The 24,398-nt window shown below is 43.0% G+C and overlaps 1 protein-coding gene across 1 annotated transcript; it reads left to right on the plus strand.

Annotated features, from left to right (window-relative positions):
* Window positions 1-961: 961 nt before the first annotated feature.
* LOC125883208 (NXPE family member 3-like) lies at window positions 962-22,621 on the plus strand. Its single transcript, XM_049567426.1, is given in 12 exon segments — window positions 962-1,057; window positions 1,583-1,700; window positions 2,831-2,981; window positions 3,174-3,609; window positions 8,840-9,099; window positions 9,629-10,093; window positions 10,454-10,483; window positions 12,491-12,786; window positions 15,125-15,204; window positions 22,078-22,278; window positions 22,361-22,479; window positions 22,481-22,621. Coding segments are annotated over 10 exon segments (2,142 nt in total). The 5' UTR covers window positions 962-1,057; window positions 1,583-1,700; window positions 2,831-2,867.
* Window positions 22,622-24,398: the final 1,777 nt, after the last annotated feature.

The following is a 24,398-nucleotide window of genomic DNA, read 5'->3' on the forward strand; positions in this document are numbered from 1 at the left end:
AATCTAAATGTTAAATCTAAATCTAAATGCTAAATCTAAATCTAAATATTAAATCTAAATCTAAATCTAAATGTTAAATCTAAATGCTATATAAATATAAATGTTAAATCTAAATGTTTTGGGTGAAACTAAATATTTAGCTAGTATGCAAATTCACACTGCCGGTCACCGGAAGTACCAAAATAAAAGCTCGAGATGGTCAGACTGTTTATAGAATCAAATAACGAATTAAAACCAACTTATCGGGGGAAATGGACACTTGAACATACATTAGCGTGATAATAACTACCTAAAATAACAAGAAACGTGTTTGGAGAAATTTTATTTGATGTGTACTTTGAGCTGTTAGTGTCCCTTCTGAAGGAATCACCTTGTTGTTTACAAATACTTCCGGGTAGAATACCAGCGCTGGAGTTTAGCAACATATATATATGCACATCTCACGTTTTTCACGTCACTGTATCACCGTTTAGACTAATCTGGTGTTTGTAAAGCCTATAAACACTATGACTGAACAAACATTACTATCACGGTCTGAAATTAATAACATGGTTATCGTTGATTAGCGGGGCTAACTGTTAGCTGTTAGGCCCGTTAGCGGTGTCTGTAATGACTCACTAACTCTAAACGGTCCGTGAAGAAAATATTTTTTCCAGCGGATGTCTTAGTTACAACATGATTGAGCTAACTGGAGTAGTTTCATGTCGTATCCGACAACGGGAGACATTTAACAGATGACGTCCTGATAGCTTTGCTGCTGCTGCGGCCGCTGATGCTTTCTAGACATCGTGATTTCCCAAAACTGAATAAATACCACACATCGCAACACAAAACTGCTTTGCTAGCTCAATCATGTTGTAACTAAGACATCCGCTGGAAAAAAATATTTTTTTCACGGACCGTTTAAGAGTTAATGAGTCATTACAGACACTGCTAACGGGGCTAAGAACTGACGGTTGTCAGCTTAGCTTAGGTTGTTAATCCCTCCGAAGGGACACTAACAACTCAAAGTACACGTCAAATAAAATTTCTCCAAACACGTTTCTTGTTATTTTAGGTAGTTATTATCACGCTAATGTATGTTCAAGTGTCCATTTCCCCCGATAAGTTGGTTTTAATTCGTTATTTGATTCTATAAACAGTCTGACCATCTCGAGCTTTTATTTTGGTACTTCCAGTGACCGGCAGTGTGAATTTGCATATTAGCTAAATATTTAGTTTCACCCAAAACATTTAGATTTAACATTTAGATTTAGATTTAGATTTAATATTTAGATTTAACATTTATATTTATATTTATATTTATATTTATATTTATATTTAGCATTTAGATTTAACATTTAGATTTAGATTTAGATTTAATATTTAGATTTAGATTTAGCATTTAGATTTAGATTTAATATTTAGATTTAACATTTAACATTTAGGTGCCACATTTAATATTTAGATTTAACTATTTAATATATTTCTAAGTTAACAAATATTGCTGTAAATGTGGTAAAAGGTGACGTTAAAAAAATCACAATACTTTTTTAAACATTGTTTGAAGCTAAATGTGGCAAAATGTTGATGTTATTTTCAGCGTGAGAGACTTTACAAACGGCACCCCATACTTGGCTACCCAATCAGCGTGCGGAGCAGAATGTACACAGGAATAGCTGGGCGCAGCCGGGCAAGATACTCCACAGTCTCTGCAGTCGGTAAGTAGCCAACCGCAAACGATATGTATCATACAAACTGTGTAGCGTTGTCGTTTTGGGATGCGTAACATTCGCCCAGATAGCATTTTGATTCAACGTTGAATTAGTGTCAAATCGGTTAAAAGTTAAGTCAGTTTCTATCTGGGAGCCTAACGTTAGGTAAGTTAGGGTAACAACGGAAAACAACCGTTAACTTTTGGCTGCTCTGTTACGTTAGTGGCACAGTTTGTTAAGGCTACTATTGCAGCTAATCCAGTGTATATTAAAACGATAAACATTACGCTAATGTAGTCGTTGAGGTGCCCACACAACGCCAGCGCCACCCGACGCACTGCCCGGCACACAGTACTTTTGTGGACTTGGATCGTGTCCCCAACCACATTCTGCATCGACCCCGTAGCGAAGTATCGCAACGCGATTGTCACTTGTAGCGACGGAGGTAGAGCCCCGTTTGACTCGGACCCGTGCTCAATTGCCGGAGCCAGCATGTCAATGATCCACATTGTCTGGTCGCGCCTGAACCGGTACCGACAGTAAATATCGAAGTCATCATACACATCCAAAGGGTGGATTCGATCTCTCAAAACCCTTTTCCTAACGGCAGGTTCTCTGTTTTGTAGAGCAAGCCTCTCTAAACGAGCCACAGTTGCTGTTTTCTTCAGTTGGTTTTGATCCTGTGTCGGCAAACTAGGTAACAGTTACACAACCCTTAGGGTAGGTGTAAATATTTAGTAAACACTTAGTAATTACTAGCTCTATGTGATTCCTAGTAAAATTGGTGCAACCCATTTTAATTTAGTAATGACTAAATCTTGATTTAGTAAACACTTACACTTTTACTAAGGTTAGTAAACACTTAGTGAGAGGTGGTGCAACCGGCTCCAGGTCTCTTAATACATCCATGGTGGGTCATGATGTGGGCATCAAACAAACTACAGTCTTTTGCATGAACTTCAACCTTTTACCTCTGAATAGTAAAGATTATGACTCATATTTCTATTGCATTTTAATTATGCATATACTGTTTTAACCATATTTATACATTTACCCATCCTTGTGTATTTTTTAACCATTTTTGTTCATTTTTGAAGTTTTTACATCCTGTTTTTCTGTTTATTTTAATCCACTAGTAGAGAAAGTAGTCACAGTGCTGTCCTGCAGTCACAGATGAAGACTATCATGAAGGCCAGAGCTTGTATAAGAAGGGAGTACAGCGCCATCTTCCTCCTTCTGGCTGTGGCCATCTTAATCTTTGTGCTACGTACCATGGAGGTTCTGGAGGTGAGAGCTTGGTTTTAGTATGATCACTTGAAGGGTGGAACCTGTTTAAAATGTTCAATGTTAGTCAGTTTTAAGCACTTTGTTTTCAAAAGTGGGTTTCAATGTGTATTTGTTTTTGCGTTATTCATTTAATTTACTTTCAGTGCATTTGTTTGATGCATCTTTGTCACCATCTCTCTCTTGACCCCCCAGCAGTTTCAGCATGAAATGAACTCCACCATCATCGTCCCAAAAGTTTCCACTGATCCTGACATGAATCACAGCTTCTGCACCTTCCAGCCAGTCTCCCCTGAGGACGCTCTGGAGGAACGCCTCCTACTAGACTCCATTGCTTGGCCTGAAACTCCACTTTTGACAGCTCCTCTTTCCCTGGAGCAGACCAGTGATCCAGCTCACAGCACCTTCACCATTCTCCCAAGGAGGGGAGGAGGACAGTGGCATGTAGGGGATCAGCTGGAGGTTATGATAGAAATGTCTGACTTCCACGGCCATCCCAAGAAGTATGGGGGGGACTTCTTACTCGCCCGGCTCCACAACCTGATGCTTGGTGCAGGTGTAGCTGGGCAAGTGGTGGATCATCTCAATGGGAGCTACTCTGCTGTATTCTCTTTACCCTGGGAAGGAGACGGTTGAGGTGATGCTAAAAACTATCATGTTAAATGTGGTTGTACTGTAGATGTGCTTTATCTAAGCTCCAGCTGATTGCTAATTAACCCCCACCACCAAGAGACACACACACACACACACACAAGTTACTGTTACTATGCATGTTAGGGCTACACATTGGGAAAATACTACACAGTAGGAGTGTTAATTTGGGAATGAGACTTTTTTTTTTTTTTACATAACCTGTAACACCACAAAATAATGTAATGTGAAATATTCTGTAAATACTCTGTAGCTGTTCATGCTAAGATTAGCAAATTACATTAGTGGAGACAAACAGAAGTGATTACCTTAATTTATTTATTTGTTGCACTTTTCCTGTCGTGTTTTTGGTTTTGGAATGGCTGAAAATGACAGCCCTCCCTAAACATTTTTAATCAGGGGCGTAAATATGGACAGTGCACACAAGGGTGTATTTTTTATATTATATTATATTTTTTGTATTGGCACTTGTTTATAAAATAAAATAATGCATAAATACAGTTGTAAAGTCAGATCAGATTATCTTGATGACGAGTTCTTTGAATAAGCACATTTCACTGGTCACATGGCATGCATCATTGTGTTATTTTATCAGTCAACAGTCTTAAGCCGACACATAAAATTTGTTTGTCAACTGATTTGGTAGATGCGATCCTGATCCCCCGCATCCTAACGGATTTTTGGGTTGTCCGCTGGAAATGGATAGGGCCTAATACCTCACATACAAATACCATACAGAGAGAGACAATGGTGGTATAGTGGGGGTCTGGGGGTCCTCCCCCAGAAAGTTTGGGATGTAGATGTGACTTCCTGCATTCTGGTGGGTTTAGGGGTAGCATTCTGGAGATTGGCAATACCTACATTCATTCAAAGCCACCCTGACTTGCAGGGTCTTCACAAGTGAACCTGCATTCAGTAGATATAACATAAGTAACAATAACATTAGTACGCTTGTTAACTAGCTTAACTTGATATATTAGCATCTATTAATTAGTCATCATTTAGCTAACATTATCTACATGCAACAGCATTACTCAACTTACATGGTTTGTTTGGAAGAAACTGTGCAAGGTTTTTTGCTTCTTGCTGGCTGGTTTGCTGAACATAGTTAACACACCGCAGCGCCCAGCAGCACACGTCTCGTCTGGGCGATTGATTCAGAGCACAACATGACAGCGTAGTCGGCTGACTGTGAGACTAGAGCTGGCCAATCAAAGCGCAAATAAGGACTGCGCACCAATCAGAGAGTAGTTTTCCACAGAATCATTAGTCTGCCCCTCTCCTCCCCTCTCCCCTCTCTGAAGTCTGGCTGCAAACTTCAACTGTTTGAAATTAATTTAAAATACTCAGCTGCCAGCATTTTTTCCAGCGTTCATCACTGGTGTGAGAATTGGTTGGGCAGAGTGTTGGCCATGGACGTCGGAACTATTTTCTGAGGGGGGGGGGTGGGATTTTTGTTGGGAGGGGTGGGGGAAGCACGCACACTTATCAATGATTAAGGATTTGATTTGAAGTTATTTTATAATAACATGCAGTTATAAGAGAACTAGAATGGATGAACACGACATCTTTATTGTTAAGAAAATGAAACTAACTAAATCAAGCTATTTAAGGAACATAACAGCATTATTTGTAACCTTGAATGAAAAAAAGAAAAGTCTGCGCTCCTGACTCAGGGCTTTCATGCATTTCCAAAAGTGGACCTTCTCTCAGTTGACCTACTGATGAAGATTTTAAGCAAGGTCGAGACATCACTTTCATCCATAAGGTCACTGTGAGCGATCATAATGGCCAAAGTCTCTCCTGTGTCATGGTGTTGTGCAGCCAGGTTTACAGCCTGCGCAAGGCTGAGAAAGAGCGCTTGGATGCCGTGACAGATATGGGCAGGGCTAGCCTGGAAATCCAGACCCTAAATCTTTCTAGATTTGGGGTCTGGCCATGAGTAATGAAAATGGCCCAACTCGAGGGGCAGCACCAAGCATGCATTTGAAAATATCACTGCACGCAATTGGATAACACTACGACCAATCAGAACAATACACGGGGCGACGTATACGCTTAGCTACCAGCGGAGCTAACTGGTAGATTAGACTGTTGCCGTATCCGGTCGGCAGAACAGCAAAAATGTCCTTCTTGCAAAGGAAAGATTCGAGCGCCGTCTTCTGTTCCTCTTTTAGAGAAAAAGCCAAGTCTAACTCATTCATTTTAGCGGCCACAGCCATTTCAAACAACTGGTGTTCATCCGTAGCCATCTCGCAATGTTTACTGACTGATTCTGGACTTTGTTGTCGCAGCACTGTCGTCATCTGTTTAGCTCACCTCTGGCCCGCCTATATCAGATACACCGATGTGATTGGTGCAGCTCGGTTTCATGGGCATAGGTAATGAGCATCATTACTGATTGCCAGAGTGACTCTCTGAGCAAATTCAAATTGTGCTCTCGCGAGAACTCTGGATTTCCAGGGTAGGGCAGGGCCAGACAGAGCTTAATGAGCTTCTCCACCTCCGACAGCATGGAGCGGGCAGATGGGAGGGAGTGCAGCCGCACCCCCCGCAACCCCCGCACCCCCCGCACCCCTAGTTCCGACGTCTATGCCGTTGGCAACCCTGCCGCGACTAGTGGTTAACCGTTTGTGTACCAAATTATTGGTGGGGACACGACCCCACCGTCCCCACTAAAAATTACGCCAGTGAGTGCAGGCAATGCAGTTGCAGTACACCCTCCAACAATGAGCTGGGAGGAGAAAAGACACTTGTGAGTGATTCAGATTGTCACTTTGCCTCGCCTGTGTTCAAAGAAAAATTCAAATCAAATTTAAAAAAAGTTCCACTTGCTATATATGCCATCAGAAAGGCACACCCATCATGGTTTTAATTTTTAAGGGTAAAACAGTCAATAGCATTCTATAACAAAACTATATGCTTTTTCTACATGGACTACATGTCCCATGCCTGTTTCCCTTTTATAAATCACAATCAACTTGAAATGTGGCACAGATGAACGAGTGTCTTGCCCCATCCATAGATGCCCACAAATAGCCAGTGAAATGCCCTGAATTAATATTCATAAACAAGAAACTGCACAAAGGAGAGCATGGCAAACACAGCAAGAAAAGTTAAAAAAACAAAACTTCAAACAGAGTGGAGTTGAAGTCCGTGTTGGGGAAGTTGATAACAGAAAGACAGTGTTGTTTGGTGGACTCAGTATGGGCATTACTAAGGCTAAAAATGCAGCAGAGTGGCAGCTGGCAGATGCTGTTAATGCTGCCAACTTAGACTGTTAGAAGTCAAGAAGAAGTGGTCCGATATGAAGGTGTTAAGGCTATCTGTGTTGATTTATTCAGACAGAAAACCGAGGGATGTTTCAAGCTGACGGTCAGTTTCAGTGACTGTCTGAAATAAACACTCTAAATGGGGGACACAGTTGCCATAGCTGTTTGACAAACAATCTGATTTTCTTGACTCAAATGGTTTCTTAAAATATGTTTTGTTTTCATAAACGATGCATCACATCCAGACTCTTGTGTGCAGCAGCAGCAGCAGCATTTGGCTCAAATGCCTGGGGGTAGAGGTCGGGGCCAGCATCCGTGTCAAGCTGTGCCACATTGTGCAGCACAGCACTGGTACAGCTTGGTTCCTGCTTGGTGCTTCTTGGCAATGCCAGGCCCAACGAAGCACAGAGATCCAGCAACACTGCACGCAGCAGTCGGAACCGGCTCGTAAGCCACTCATTATCGTTGGCCAGTAGGTCTTGCTGGTCCATGAATATCCGCTCTCTCCGGAGTCTCCCATCCACCATATCCTCTAAAGCCCTATTTCCACCATGCATTATGGTATGGTATGGTATGGTTCAGTTCGGTACGCTTTTTTTCCATTTCCATTGGGAAGAGCTGTGGATGGTACCAATGGAACCGTTCTTTACCGTTACAATTTTTGGTACCCCTTCAGTTGGGGTAACAAGCACACAGATCTGGTACTACAAGGTGGAGCTGTGAACACTGCGGTCTGTTCATTGGTCAGTAGCGGACGGTCACTTTGCTCAGGGCTCAGTTGTGGCTGGTTTCGAGGCAGGAGTCACTGTTCATATTGTGGGTTTGAGTTGAGAGTTTGATATGTAGACTGGTAACGATAAAATATAAGGATGTTTTGCTGCCTCTTGCAGCAGCCGCAGTCAGAGACAAAGTAACTTCATTAACTGTGCCGACTGCCGGGATTTTTAAGGTGGAACATTAACTTGCACGAACTGATGACATGACTCAGTCAACACACCTTAAATATTCTATGTTACAGCTTTGACCATTACTTAAGTTTTTACATGCTGCAGGCTGTTTTGTTTTGAGCTATTTTGTTCTGTCTCGTTCTGTGAATGATAAACTAGGTGCAGACTGATAATGAGAAAATACAGTTAGTCTTCCATTACATCAACTCTTGCAGTTTCCTCTTGTATCTTTTGGTCAGGAATTGGTCTTGTCTGGAGCATCACATACACCCCAAAATGGAAATGAGTCACCGTGATGACACTACATACACAATAATACAATGATTATTTAAAATGTGACAGTAGTTAAATCTGATAATAGCATACCTCTGGTTTTAATCTCACACTTCTCATTTTCTTGCAAAGCGAACATCTTATATTTTAAGCAGCAGGTGAGGTTAACTGCTTAGTCATTCTGACTATGATCTCCTTCATCATTTACTACTCTTCATCAACATTTCAACGTTTTCCTCCTTTTGTACTGACAGGACAACACACTTATGGATATATTCTATCTGGGCAACATGTTTGTTGGTATTAATCATCAATGTCTTCACAATGTCTTGACACAGCTCTCACTTTGGTCATACAGGGACCGGATGGCTTGTAGCAGCGAGCCCAGTACCCCGTTCTCCCGCAGCACCCACCACAAGACCCTCTGAGGGACGCGGCCGTAAGCCTTCTCCAAGTCTATAAAGCACATGTAGACTGGATGGGCAAACTCCCATGACCCTCCAGCAGCCTAGCAAAGATAAAGAGCTGGTCCACTGTTCCACGGCCAGGACGGAATCCGCATTGCTCCTCCTGAATCAGAGGTTTGACAATTGGTCGGAGCCTCCTTTTCAGCACCCTGGAATGAATTTAACCTGGGAGGCTGAGCAGTGTGATACCCTGATAGTTCTAGCACACCCACTGGTCCCCTTTTCTGAAAATGGGAACCGTCACTCTGCAGGCACAGTACCTGACCTCCACGCAACACTGAAAAGACGTGTCAGCCAAGACAAAGCCTTGAACATCTCAGGGAGAATCTCATCCACACCTGGCGCCTCGCCGCTGAGGAGCTTTTTGACTACCTCAGCAACCTCTGCCAGGGATGTGGGCAAGAGTTCCCCCAAGTCTTCTGGCTCTGCCTCCTCCACGGAGGACATGACGGCAGGGTTCAGGAGTTCCTCAAAGTGCTCCTTCCACCGCTCGACAATGTCCCAAGTTTGGGTCAGCAGTTCTCCTTCTCTGCTGAGCACAGCCTGAGATGAGCCCTGCTTTCCCTTCCTGAAGCATTTAATGGTCTGCCAGAACTTCCTTGAGGCCAAATGAAAGTCGCCATAGCTACCCCAAACTCCTCCAACACCCGGGTTTTGGCTTCAGCGACTGCCAACTTCCCAGTTCACCCTCACTACACGTCTGGGTTTACCCGGTCTGTCGGGCAGCCTTCCCACCATCTGATTCAACTCACTACCAGGAAGTGATCAGTTGGCAGCTCTGCTCCTCTCTTCACCTGTGTCCAAGACACATGGCCGCATATCTGATGATACAACCACATTGTCAATCATCAATCTAGGTACCAGGTACACTTATGACCCTCCCTGTGCTCGGACATGGTGTTTGTTTTGGCCAGTCCATGACTTGCACAGAAGTACAATAACAAAACACCACTTGGGTTCAGGTCAGGCAGGCCGTTCCTCCCAGTCACCCCCCTCCAGGTTTCTCCATCATTGCCCACGTGAGCGTTTAGGTCCCACAGAAGAACTATGGAGTCCCCAGCCAGCACCCCTTCCAGGACACCACCAAGATACTCCAAGAAGGCTGGGTAGGCCGTACGGCTGTTCGATGCATACGCATGAACAACAGTCAGAGACCTTCTGTTTGCGACCCGCAGTCACATCGAGGTGACCCTCTCACTGAACAGGGAGAACCCAAAAACAGCAGCACTCAGCCGGGAGCTTGTGAGTATCCCCGACCCCCCTGGTGCCTCTCACCCTGGGCAACTCCAGAAAAGGCAAGACTCCAGCCCCTCTCCAGGAGTTTGGTTCCAGAACCAGTGCTGCACATGAAGGTGGGCCCAACCATATCTAGCTCCTTCCCCAACAGAGAAGTGACAATCCACGTCCCCAGAGCCAGTCTGCCACACCAGGGGCCCCGCCCCTACCTGCCGTCTGGCACACAATGCCCCCCACACCAAGTTCTCTTCCAGTGGTGGGACCACAGGGTGACGGCTACATGTTATCTATTCAGGCTAAGCCTGACCGGGCCCCATGGCCTAAGGCCACACTTTCAGTTTCTCTCTCATTTTCAGGAGGCATGTTGATCTCTCCATGGTGACACAGTCGTCTACTGCTGTCACTTAGGTGGTAGCTTGGCAAGCTACGTTCACCCCTCTCTTTCCTTAGGCTTCTTCAAATAATATCCCAATATTATCACCCTCTACTTCTTTTCCTGGTCTGTAGTTCGGTCACCTAGGCAATCTGGCTACAACCCAGCTGAATCCTCAATGTGTTGTGGTGACTCTTTCACAGGAGGCCATTTTAACTCTTCAGATTTTGATTCCTTTGTTCCACTGCTCCTGCAGACTGTGGACGGTATGGCGTGTGGAATTTCTGTACGATATGTAAAGCCTTACATACCTCTGTCATTACTCTTCCTGTAAAATGTGTCCCTCTTCCATTATTAATGGTCACCGGAACACCAAATCTGGTAATGAACTCATTTAGTAGCTTCTTTACTACTTTGGCTTCATCTGCCTTCCTGCATGGATAAGCCTCAGCCCATTTTGAAACATATCAAGCACCAGAATATATTTAAAACCCATGTCTTTGGGCATCAGTACAAAATCAATCTGGATGTCTAAGAATGATCCCCACAGGGGAGGGTGGGCAGCCTGTTGTGTTTTGACTGTTTTTCCAATGTTTGTTGACAAATGAGGCACATTGCTACCATATTTTTGCATACTGGGCGGCTGTGGCTCAGAGGTAGAGCGGGTCGTCCACCAATCGAAAGATCAGCGGTTCGATCCCAGGCTCCTCCAGGCTGCATGTCGAAGTATCCTTGAGCAAGATACTGAACCCCAAATTGCTCCCGATGACTGTTCCATCGGTGTGTGAGTGTGTTAAAACTGAGTAGCAGGTTGCACCTTGTATGGTAGCCTCGGCCACCAGTGTATGAATGTGTGTGTGAATGGGTGAACGTGACTCGTAGTGTAAAAAGCGCTTTGAGTGGTCACTAGATGACTAGAAAGGCGCTATACAAATGCAGGTCCATTTACTGTGTTTACACCTGGGGCATACCAAAATTGTTTCATATCAACTATCCCTCTCCTGCGTTTGTTGTTTAGCCGCAGCCTTGGCTGTCTCATTCCTTTGTGACACCAAATCAGTGCTTCTGGTATGAGCATCACACTTCACAAAAGCTACTCTGTTTGGGAGGAGCATAGCCTGGAGAAGAACTGAATCTTGTTGAGAGTTTTTTATAGGGATGCCAGATGAAATAAGATGACCTCTGTTTCCCCAAATATCATGGCAACATCCAAAAGCATATAGAATCTGTAAAACTGAAACATTTTGGCTGGAGGCTAAAGAGCAGGCATGTGTCAATGCAACCAATTCAGCATGTTGAGCAGAAAGTGCTCAGGTAACTTGTCAGATTCAACAATGGAGTCATGAGTTTTCACAGCATAACCAGCATCTAGGGAACAGAGCTGAACTGAACAAGAACTGCCATTAACAAAATAAAGAATGGGATTATCAGCATCAGGAAGAGGAACATCAAATAAGTGTGGACAGGCTTGAGAAAGGGTAGTCGTCAGAATTTCACAATCACGATGCTCGCCATCCTCAGGAGTAGGGAGCATAAAGGCAGTATTCAATGGACTGCATCTTTGAACTAGGCAAGACAATGCAAGACAACCCCCAAAGAGGGAATGGTTACAGACAGTTGCTCTCCTTATCCTTCCTGACTGATTCTACTCCATTTTTGTATTTTGCTACTGTCCTTGTCACTACTAGTAGCATGAGGCAGTACATGCAGCCCAATCAGGTTGCACAGGTAGTCCAGCTCCTCCAGGATGGAACATCCATACGTGCCATCACAAGAAGGTTTGCTGTGTCTCCCAGCACAGTCTCAAGAGCATGGAGGAGATACCAGGAGACCGGTTGTTACACTAGGAGAGCTAAACAGGGCATCAACCCAGCAGCAGGACCAGTATCTGTTCCTTTGTGTGAGTAACAGGAGGATACTGCCAGAGCTTCTACGAAATGACCCACAGCAGGCTACTGGTGTGCATGTTTCTGACCAAACTGTCAGAAACAGACTCCATGAAGTCAAACCATTTCTGTCTAAATCTGTACAGGCCTATAATATTAGTGTGCACTGTGGCTCGTCATACCTACCTAATACATCCAAAGGTTGACAGACCTACTACACCTAGAGTCAATTGCTTAGCTATGATTGGACAATTGCTGTTTGAGGGAGGGGCTTAGTGAATGGTCATTTTTCATTCATCAGTGTAGTTTATGCAGAAGTGTCTCAAGTTGTTTTCACCGTATTTGTCTTTGTTGATATCACTGAACATGACTTGGAATTAATAAAAACTGGTTCTCTATTCAATCAGGTGATGCTGGTTCATCCTAGTGAGGCTATCACTGTGCTGGACAGGCTTACCAGAGAGCAGCCTGACAGGATTTACTTAAAGAGCCTCTTCCGCTCAGGCTCACTCTCTGAAACTATTATCTGTAATGTCTGCCTACGTCCAACCCAGCAGCGGCTGTGCAACTACACTGATGTCCGTACAGGCGAGCCTTGGTTCTGCTATAAACCAAAGAACCTGAGCTGTGACGCTAGGATCAACCACTTCACAGGAGGAATCAAACAAAACCTCAAGGCCAACGAGGAGAAGCTCTTTCAAAGGTGAGGGGGCAGAGAGACAGGGCTGGCTTTTTGTCTGGCTTCTAATACATACATACATACATACGTACATCCAGTGTTACCTTTGTGTCTCTTATGTGGCAAGTTTAAAAAATTTCTCACTACTGATACGTACATAAGATTGAATATAAGATATTCACAGTATACGATTTTGTGATATTGTAATTCTGATTGACACAAGCTCAGCTCAGTGGCCTAGTGGTAGAGTGTCTGCCCTGGGACTGGGAGGTTGTGGGTTCGATCCCCAGCCGGATCATACCAAAGACTAAAAAAATGGGACCCATTGCCTCCCAGCTTGGCACTCAGCATCAGGGGTTGGAATTGGGGGGTTAGATCACCACATGATTCCCGAGCGCGGCACCGCTGCTGCTCACCGCTCCCTCAGGGGATGGGTCAAATGCAGAGAACAAATTTCACACACTCAGGTGTGTGACAATCAGTGGAACTTTACCTTTACTTTACCTTTATAAGGTGCATATTACTGTAGTGACGCCAACATTTCCTACCAAGCATTGTGCTGGAGTGAGTAGTTTGTAGTTTGCAGATGAGTTTGCTGTTTTATGTTCCAAATCACAAATGTGCTTTATGCAGGTAAGTTAGTAACTTAAGGTATACTTTACACCATTAGTGAGTTGGGTGTTACATTTCAAGAGGACCTCTGTATTATCTGTAGGGTTTGGACCTCAAGTCTCTTACACACTTTTTTGAGTGGCAATATGAGTAGTGGTAAAAGTCAGTTTGTACTTAGCATGATGTGAAAATTTCTATCTTACTTTTGACTTGGCAATTGAGCTGTCAGTTTGTTTTTAAAGGTAAATGAAACATTGACAGCTAAATGGTGCCACATGCCCAAGTTATTGGTATATGTAAGTCCAACATTCACTTTCCTGTTAGCACTATTTTGGTCTCCACCAGTTCCAGTGGGGGATATCCAGGGGTTACAGTAGCATATGGCAGGTGGGGAACCCTGAGATCCAGTGTAGCAATGCATATCTCACCTCAAAATAAATTCCAAAAGGATTTGTACTGTTACCTCTGATGGACTTTCTTTATAAGCTACAATCTTGCACATCGTGTTGTTCACTGAAATATGCTCCGAAATGCCAGGGAGTGTACTAATAAAGCAATCTGTGGAAAAATAAGAATTCAATGAGTGTTAGTGAAAGAACATTACTGAAAGTAGGCTGCCTGCCAACAGCAGTAAATGCCAGCGTACCACCAAAAATCGCATTTGTGTACATGTCCTTTGCATGCGATTCTGCTTGGCCAGTCTTCCCTACTGAACTGAAAAGCTCAGCGCAAGCAGTGGGGAACTATTTACAAAAGTTCAGAGGTGCATGACCAAGCATTGCAACAATTTTTAGGGCCTTTGTAATCTTGGTAAAAGGGGTGATAACACCATTTTCTGGCATGCGAACCTCATACTTTGACCACTACAGCTAGTATAAACCACACTTAAGCCTGTTGGGGCTGTGGACTGCATTTTACACTATATTAGCAGATGTTACATGGGCTATCATACCTTCATGGATGCTTTCCAACACCTAGCCACAGTGTAAAAGATAGCATCAGATGGAAGGAAAGTTGGGCTGCAGCACACAAAAATTTAGCTCACTTGACATTAATATGTGTCAAACTGCCAATAAGATGTAATTACTTACTAATCCAAGGTGACAGACCACCTATAACTTTGCCCTTAGGAATAAATGTTTTTTAGCTGCTACATACCATGTGTTCACCAGCCACTTGATAACTTTGTCTGTCTACTGATTGGCAGGTGGTACACAATAGGTTGATCAGAGCTTTCTTTGATGTCTAATAAAATATGTTAATGAGGCCTGTGAGACTCAACCAAAACTGAAAAGATGCCTGCCGTAAAACCAAAACACTGAGCTGAAAGGTGTTACAACGGTTAAGAGCGCTGAGGGGAACTGCAAACTCAAGTGATAATTACCTGTGGGTTCGACATAGCAAACACCATCTTGCAGTTTACACACAGTCATTGGACTCAGTGTTTACATGAAAATAAAAATTAGTTCAGCTTTAACTCACAAAATGGATTGTGAGTTTTGTGCAAAGTTGAATGAACTTCAAAGCAGTTTTCCATTTTAGTGCATGATTTTTCTCATTTTAACTTAATGAAAAAGTTAACGTCTTGCCAAAAGAGGAAAGTAAGGCATGATTTCCCCCTCAACCACCAATAATAATAATATCATTATTATTATTATTATTATTATTATTATTAATGAAAGTAAAACAGACAGAAATAAAACAATTTGAGAACAACGTACCTCTTTCTCCTGGTAACACTCCCCTGTAGAGAGATGGATTCAGCCCAGTATGAGAAGGCACGGTTCAAACTATGTGGGAGCCAGTGGGAGCTGAGCTCCCATAAAGAGGGCACTAGCTAACACAAAAACTGTAAAACCATACATCTGTGGGGGTCTCTAAAAAAACATTAACAACCACTATTTTTTCACAAATTATGTATTTTTCAATATAATGAGTATTATTTACATTAGCGTGATAAATAACTAGTCCAAAATAAGGACATGTTTTCCAAAAGAACGACGATATTCTCCCATGACTGACAGGCCTTTGGCTGCAATTACGTCGCCAAGATACCATGGGGCGCTGTAGGCCTATAGCCTATCTGTGTTGTTTTATGTGCTTTAGATGTGGTGAAATAGAGCTCTGGTAGCTGACATCACGCAATCCCGGCATGCAACAGTCAAAATCAAAACAATGCCATATTAGGCTCGTTCGAGATGAACTGCCCCTCGCCTGAAAAGTAGACGAGAGCAGGCGGCCGCAGTGGGGGGCGGTGACAAAAAGCTGCGGTGAAGTCGGACAGTTTCCCGACAGTTTCCAGCAGCCTTCAGTCCGTAGCCTACAGGAAGTCACAGACACACTAACATCCTGTCTGGAATGACGTCAATTCATTAAAAAAAATGATCAGACCCATATATCAGTTTGTTTTCAGTCTCCAGTTGTTTTAATTATGATAGATTAATTTATTAAAATGCTTGACAGGTGATCTGTAGTTTATGTTCATGGTTTATCCTCCATTTGACATGAATTCTCCTGTAAATCAGCATCATATCAGTTTGACCTGTCCCCTCAACTACAGAGGCTGAATAAACAGTGCTTGACTATAAGGTTCATATTTTCAGAGGAAAAAAAATACAAGACAACCGCTTTCATTAAGGCTCAGTCAGATATAGTCAGGGCTTCACATCTGATGTTATTTTAAGAGTCCTCACATCCCACTGACCACAAGTCTCTGTGTTGCTAAATACTTCAATGATTATCAAAGTCCAGTGCCAATACACAGTAGACTGTGTGTAGTTTATGATGAATGTTTTTAGTCTCTGGTGACTAAACTTCACCATCAGTCACACAACATGTTTTCTGTTCACAGAATAAACCTTCAAATCAGACAAATACAATCTTAATCTCTAAAAATCCACACAAATGAGTAGTTTATCTAAAACGTCATATCGTTGAGTTGACATCTGAACCAATCAGCTGTTAGATCAGGTGAGAGCCTGCAGTCGGTGGAGAGCAACTGCAGCGCCTGGCTCTAAAAACTGCGGCCGCCTCGCTCTCGCGGTTTTATCGCCGTCCACTTTTGTAATAAGTCGGAGCAAGTCGGGATGAAGTCGGACACAAAACTAACGCGCATGCATTGTGCGCCGATCGCCGGTGATCGAATCTGCGCAGGCCTGGCTCATCTCGAACGAACCTAATGGCAGAAAAGTGCGCTGTTCAACTGACTGCCAAGCATAAGACAGCTAACAGCTGACTTGTCTCTTCTTTGGGCTGTATTCATATAAAAGTGAACATGGTGGACAGCTGTTGTGCCCTTGGGTGTCAGAACAGTCGATACGTGAAGGGGAGAGCGTTTTATCAAATCATGAAACATTACGAAAGACGGCGGAGATGGATTACTGCCATAAAACGTGCATGACGCGAGCAGAAGAAAACAGAGCGGTGGGAGCCCATAGGCAACAGATTCCGCTTGTGTAGTGATCACTTCATATCAGGTACAGAATCCAACACTCACTAACTTTAATGTTTATTTTACATTCTTTTATTGCTATTTCTAACCTTTTCTATTTAAATATTTCTATTTAATTTTCATAAAAGGCAAGTTTGACCTTTGAATTATGGCTTGGATTTTGCGGCGCTAGTAAAGGGTTGTTGCTCACTCAATGAGCAGTGCGAAACACAGGGGCATCGTTTCAGCAAAATCTAAGGTATGGCAATATGACATGACGTCACAGAGCTACTGATGATGGAGTTTCAAAATATGAACTTATATAAAACTTCACTTTGGTCTTTGACCTGTCAGAATTATGCTATTGAAAACTGTTTCAAAGGACATGAAGCTGTTTCTCACATTCATAATACCTCATGTCTGCATGTAATGCACGACTTGGTGAGAGCAGTGAAAACATCGGACCTATTTCGGCGCATATTTCAGCACCACGGACAGCGAGCAGACATTTAATTATCATTAGTCATGTGTTTAACTTCACAGAAAATAAAGAAAATAAATTAATTACAAGCTCATTTCTAGACGATAACCAAGGCGTCCGGTGTATGAAACACAGTAAAACAAAGGCCAATTTGGTACAATACTGTATAGGCGAATTTATTGGAGCGTCTCCAGAGACCGAAAATACAAGCTTAACATGCCGACATGAAGAAAAAAAACCACATACAATCAGACAAGCTTCAAGACATAATTTGGTATGTAACCCTTTTCTTTTGGATTTATATTTTTTGCAATAAATGGGAATGTCACCCAAACGAGAAACTTCTTCTGGACAGTTTAATTTAATGGACTGGAGTACGTGCTAAGAATATTCCTGAGCCACCGCAGGTGACTGATTAAATTTTTGGTTTAAGATAGTCACCACATTGCTAACGTTGTTAGCACCAGCCTATGGCATTTTACATTGTATACATTAGCCTAGCAACGAGCGGAGATTTCCTCTGTTCATATGAAGCCAGGATAAACCCCGAAGTATAAATCCCTGAAGGATAAATCACGCACGCGACTTAAAATGCTGTTTTAGTGGAGGCTTTACTGTCTTCACAATTTATTGTTTCTTATCTGTGAAATACAAGTAAATACAAGCTTTGTTCCACTGAGGGAAATGGTGTCAGCTTACAGAAACAGACAGGAGGTCTGCGTCACCGCAACGCTGAGCGTGAGGGTGGGCGAGTCCAACTTTCTGTCAACAAAGGGGGTGTTTTGAAAACACCCCCATTTTCACAGGTAACTTAGCCTGTCCCCCCGCCGTAGGAAATAATGGATTAATCCTGGAAAGCTGTTAGCACTTTCCTCCTTATGAAAGTAACACGGCAATTCTTCGACTAATGAGAATTTGGACAGATGAGAGCATTGCGACCAAATAATCGACTAGTCAACCAGGAGACTACAGCCATAGGAGGATTGTGCTTTTTACCTCACAGGGTCCCCCTACAGACAAAAAATGGTATTGTCTGTTACAACTATCACAAAAATCTTTCTGCGTGTGCATTTGTTGACAAGGCAAAAATACCGGTGAACTTCCTGAAGCTGGCCATGTAATGCGCGATCATCATGTCTTCAGAACAGGTAAAGTAGTCTTGTAGCATTTTGTATATACGTGATTAGGTCGATTGCTTTATTTATTTATTAATTTTCGAAACTTAGAAATGAGTTGCTCTCTGCATGTCAGGGCTGACCTTCTCCTCACAGCGTGCGAGTGCGCACACACACACACACACAAACACACACACACAAACTCAACAGAGTGAAGTCAGACAACAGCAGAGAGGCCACGGTGCAGATGAAGGGAATATAACTTCAAAATTACTCTAGTTAACGACAAGTACACTTGGTACTGTAAGTAAGTGCGATAAAACCTCTGCCAGCCAAGCCAATACTTTATCAATACATGTGATCAGCATGTAGAAAGCCATATTTCAATCTGCTCTGTCCACAGTCTCTCATTCTCCGCTATTATGATTTACAATCGCAGTCGTCACAAGCACATCGCGCTCGCGGTGCTAACAGCAAACTGTTAAAGACAAACTAAAATGAAAGCTGTCTGTATGTAGGCTAACACTTTTTCAGCTCTTGCCAGCGTGTGAAAGCCAGGCCAATATTAATCCTTGTTTGAGCTCTTGTTTTATCGCTCTCCCTTTTTCTTTTCTTTGCCTCCTCGGACAACACCTTCACCTTCTTCCTTTTCTTTGTCACTTCAGCCATGACAACCACGTATAACTTTGTTTACTTCGGTTCGGCTACACTACTCTAAAGAGAGGAGGGGGATATGACGAGGAGGGGGATATGAGGTATGCCGTAAAGCAGCCAAATTTTGTAGTCTTTTTTGTGTCCGGGTTCCTACCCGAACCCCGAAACTGCATAGTGCCAGTGCAAGTGAAACAGACGCTCTCAAGCAATGACGGAGGTGTCATCCAACCTATTGTGAGATGATGTACCATCACAAGGATCTTGGATATATATTTTGAGGGCTCAAAAACTCCATTGTGTAGCTTTAAATTTACCTCAGGACTAATAAAGTTCCTACTTGCCTACAATGAGTTTGTTCCTCAAAACACTGCAAAGAGAGTATTGCTTTAAAGTATGAGGATGATAGTATTCTATATTTTCATGCATCCATGCTGGCAATAGCTGTGAACAGAGGCCTTATCTTTTCAGGTTGTGAGTTGTTCCATCTGTCCATCCATCCCATTCTTGTGACTGTGATATCTCAAGAACGCCTCGAGGCAATCGAATTTGACACAAACGTTCAACTGGACTCATTGATGAACTGATTAGATTTTGGTGGTCAAAGGTCACTGTCCTATTCTTCTGATTGCAATATCTCAAGAAGGCCTTAAAAGGATAGTGCACCCAAAAATGGAAATTCAGCCATTACCTACTCACCCATATGCCGAGGAAGGCTCAGGTGAAGCTTTAGAGTCCTCACATCCCTTGCGGAGATCCAAGGGGAGAGGGGGTAGCAGCACAACTCCACCTCATGCAGGCTGGGTGCCCCAGATTAAAACATCCAAAAAACACATAATTGAAAGCACAAAGTATCTCCATACTGCTTGTCCGTAATGATCCAAGTGTCCTGAAGCCCCAACATAAAAAGTTGTTTGGAAAAACGTCATTTGAACTCTGTTTTTAGCCTCATTGTAGCCTGTAGCTCTAACTGCCTCTGTGTACACTGCGCTGATGTGTGTGCGCTTGCGCGAGAGACCAGCGAAAGCACGTGAACAAACATGAAGGCGGTGCCCATGTCTCACGGTCTTGTGCAAGCGCACACACATGAGCGCGGTCCACAGAGAGGCAGTTAGAGCTACAGGCTACAATGAGGCTAAAAACAGGATGGCGATGGCCGGAATGCTGAACTTGAGTCTTCAAAACAGGAGTCTACAAACTAACAGGTTACAATGGCTACATGTGTTTTTTACAGTCTATGGGCTGAAGGCGTTATGTTCTCCGGCACTATCTCAGGAATGCCTCAAGGGAGTTTCCTCATAATTGGCCCAAACGTCCACTTGTACTAAAAAATTAACTGATTAGGTTTTGGTGGTCAAAGGTCACTGTGACCTCACAAAACTTTTTTATGGCCACAACTCAAGAATTTGAATGTTAATTATGACAAAATGTCACACAAATGTTAAGTAGTATATAATGATGAAGTGATGGCATCTTTTACCCAAAAGGTCAAAGGCCAACCATAATGTTCTGCAAAACACTTTTCCGGCTTTTATTCAATGCCCTAACTCAGGAACAGAAGAGGAGACATTTGGTCAGATACTGAATTGCTGACACTTATTTGGGTGTACATATTGAAACTGTGCTGATTGTATAGATCCTCTATGCTGTCAGAGGGAGGATGTGTGCGAAGCATCCATGTTTTCACAGACATGTTCATTTTTTTGTTAGATTTATTGCCATTGTGCAAGACATGGTTGTCAGTGTTTCCGCTGCATTCATTTAGCAGCGGCGTGTCGCCGCTGCTGCTCCTTCAAAACATTTATTTTGCAAATGCACCACCACCGCTCTGAGACATCTGTGAACTTGTACAGCGCAGCAGACAGTGTAGTGAGGAGAGCAGCGGTGAGGGGAGGGGGAGCGGGGGAAGGATGCACCAAATATATAGGGCCGAATATATTCGGCCGGGTATTGCAAAAAAACACAAATTCGGTATTCAGTGGAATAAGTGAAAAGCAAGGCCAAATAATAGCGGCGTGTTTTGATAACGTAATCAAACAGCGTGCGGTGACGGACAGAGTAAAATGTCGGCAGTGTGCCGATATTTTACTCTGTCCATCACCGCACTCGCATTTGTGACTAAAAATAGTTTTGTGCGAGCAAAATAAATCATTCAGCACACTGTGTGAGTACAGATTTCAACCAGCAGCAGAAACGAAACAGCGAATCCCAACGGTTGTGGGTTGAACGGGGGTCACAGACACGGACAGAACATATTCCTGTCAAATACGGCGGTGCATGGTAACGGCTTACCGGCGACGGATAAGTCCGGCTCCAGGTGAATAACTTGTTGTCATGACTGCCCAAAAGTACCTGAACAGCCGAGCCATGGCAGCACACAGTATGTGACGTATCAGAGGAGATTATTTAATTTATTAATTTTATTTCAATCCCCCCTATGTTAATCACTTATTGATGCTGTTTTTGAAGTATGAATAAGTCAATAAGTAATTTATTCCATTGAAATATCATTGATGTATTACAGAAAAGTGATTTATCTTTTTATAAATGACAAAAGGCACATCTACCTCATTTTCGCTGTGGTATCCTGATTCTACTCAGAACCATGATACTTTCACGGGTATTGTACTGTGGGTCCCAATTTTGGTACCGTGACAACACTAATCTGGAGGGGGTTCATCTGCAAAAACTAATGAAAAACAAAAAACAGTATTCGGTATTCGGTACTCAGTATTCGGCCAAGGGATGTCTCTCACCCCCTCCCCCCGCCATCCCCGCTGCTGAAAAAAATCCTAGAGGAAACACCGGTTGTTGTAGAAAATTCTTGAGAAATAAAAGAAACTATGTATTTGTGACACATTTATACAGATTTATGTCTTTTAGTGATGAACTGACCTGAGGCAGAGTGCCACAGATTAAACAAGTCAGGGAGAGACCTTGTTTTTGCTCTTTTCAGGGGGATTAGTTGACAATAACAAAAGCATAAAATAATTCACTTATCCTACCCTTATCCTCTGACTTCTGAGGTCAAACAAAGTTGAAGGGCAGCAGTGACACGTCTGGACCCTCTGGCAATTACTACCGAGGTGTGTGGCAAGCAAGAAATGGCACCACAGTTCATCAATTCAACACCTCTGCCATCAGTCAGTGTCTGAAAGGCAAGGTGGTCCACATGTATGGAGACTCCACCATCAGGCAGTGGTTTGAATACCTCAGAGCTCTACCAGGTAGCTGATCCACAGGATTTCTGGCAACACTTTGATTTTGTTCACACTGTTCACACTAATCTGTTCCCTCTCATACTTTCAGATCTTAAGGAGGTCAACCTGCACAGCCCGCACAAAGTTGGACCTTACATTTCCTTGGACTATGCAAACAACATCTTGGTGACATTCCGATGCCACGGTCCTCCTCTCAGTTTTACCATTGTGACTGAATGTTCATCTGATTGATGCCTGGGAGATGGTCCTGGCCCACCACCTGCCACACAACCTCCACCCACCAACTCCCATTATTAAGAACATGGTTGATGTTCTCTTGTCCTACATATGCCCTCCAAAGGGTGGCTAGATATGTTGTTTGAGGGGAGGAGTGGGGATTCAAAAGCACATGCTGAGTTTACATGTTATCTCTGTGTATCTACAATGTGCTGCATTTTTCCTTAGGCAGTCCACACACAGACCAGACTAACTAAAATGTTTCTGATCTATCAGGAAAAGATAAGTGATAATATAAGAAACATTATAATAACAGTCTTAATACTGAATAATAGCTACCTTCACCTAAACGGACGCATATTAATGAAAATGTCCCTCAAGAGATATCAAAGTTTTCTGTCGCAGAGACAAACTTTTTCATGAAGATTATGTATCAGTAATATATTTACATGTTGTCAACTTTGTTATTACATTTATTACAGTATAGGTGGCACTGACAATCTTTTGTTTTCGCTAATTATGAAAAGTAGCATATGAGAAATAGTGGGCCTTATTCACCAATGTCCTCCAAAGTTTTTTCTTGAATTTTTTCATGAGAAAGGTTTGTAAATCTCAGAATTCACCCTTCGCTAAACTTTCAGTTTCAGAGCTAGACTGGCATGGCGCTCCCACTGTCACTAACTGCACTCCCTGGAGAAATACTCTCAAATTTTTCGGGAAAACAAAGCAGAAGCAGACAAAAGGGTCTACAATATGCATTTGAAGGATATATTCAGGATGTCAGACTGACACAGCAACAAAATCATGGTAACAAAATAAAGATTGAAGCTAAAGCCTACAGATCACAGAGTAAAAGTGAACCACCACATCACTGCTGATCACAGAAGACAATGAATATAAAGGGAAACTTTGCTGATATTGAACCAGCTGTGTGGCATCACGGTGTGTGCAGATGAACAGTGTTTTGCTTCACCCCATGCCGCTCCCAGCACCCAGACTGGCAGCTGGACTGTCCGGGGGCTGTGGAAGAAGTCAAACAACGTTCATCTGTGCACAATGTGTTGACCATAGACTGTATAGGTGCTGACACACAGCTGGCTGAATATGAGCAAAGTTTCCCTGCTTCCCTTCACTGGTTCCTGTACAGGAAGGTCGGTCTTTTTTTCAGTGTTATAATCATTAAAAAGCAAAAGCAGCGTGTGTATACATTCAGTAGGCTATATCTTCAGTAGCTAGCTAGCTAACCCTACACTTTTCAGGGTTTGATTTTGGAACAGGGAAGAAATGTATATCTTTTTCCAACCTCTCCAGGTAACGAGTATCATTAATATACGACGTGCCCCAGGCACAGCATTTAGCTCCAAATCCACAAAACCAGCCTGAAAATGAAGGAAATCTAAAACGACTGCATTAGAGTCAATGGAGCAGAGCTGGCCCGATGCTACGTTATGATTGGCCAGTCTGCGTCCAGGGGCGGGATTTAGTGAAGGGTCAATTGTTCACACTTCTGTTCTCGTAATGAATCCCCTTGTCCTTGCAAACTGTAAGCATGTGCCAGTTGATCCTAGTTAGCATGGATAAACGCCCTGTCCATCCTAATAAATAGGCATTAAACTGCAGGGTCATGCGTACGCACAGAAATTTCTGTAAATGTATCTGCATGGTGCTGGTCCTGGAAGATTTATTCCCTCCTCATGACATGATCTGCAACATCTTGCAGTAGCAGTAAATATGCTATTGTGCGAATAGACCAAGCAGCAACCAATAAATGTAGCCAACGCAGAAGTGCCAAAAACTGCAGTTAAACGGCCACTTGATGCTGGCTCCAGAAGCCAATCCCCATAGACCCCATTTTAAGATGTCCAACCTTACAGCAGCAATAAACATGTTTACAGCCTGACACAAAAAAA

Source organism: Epinephelus fuscoguttatus, linkage group LG22 (assembly GCF_011397635.1).
Source record: "Epinephelus fuscoguttatus linkage group LG22, E.fuscoguttatus.final_Chr_v1".
Taxonomy (NCBI): domain Eukaryota; kingdom Metazoa; phylum Chordata; class Actinopteri; order Perciformes; family Serranidae; genus Epinephelus; species Epinephelus fuscoguttatus.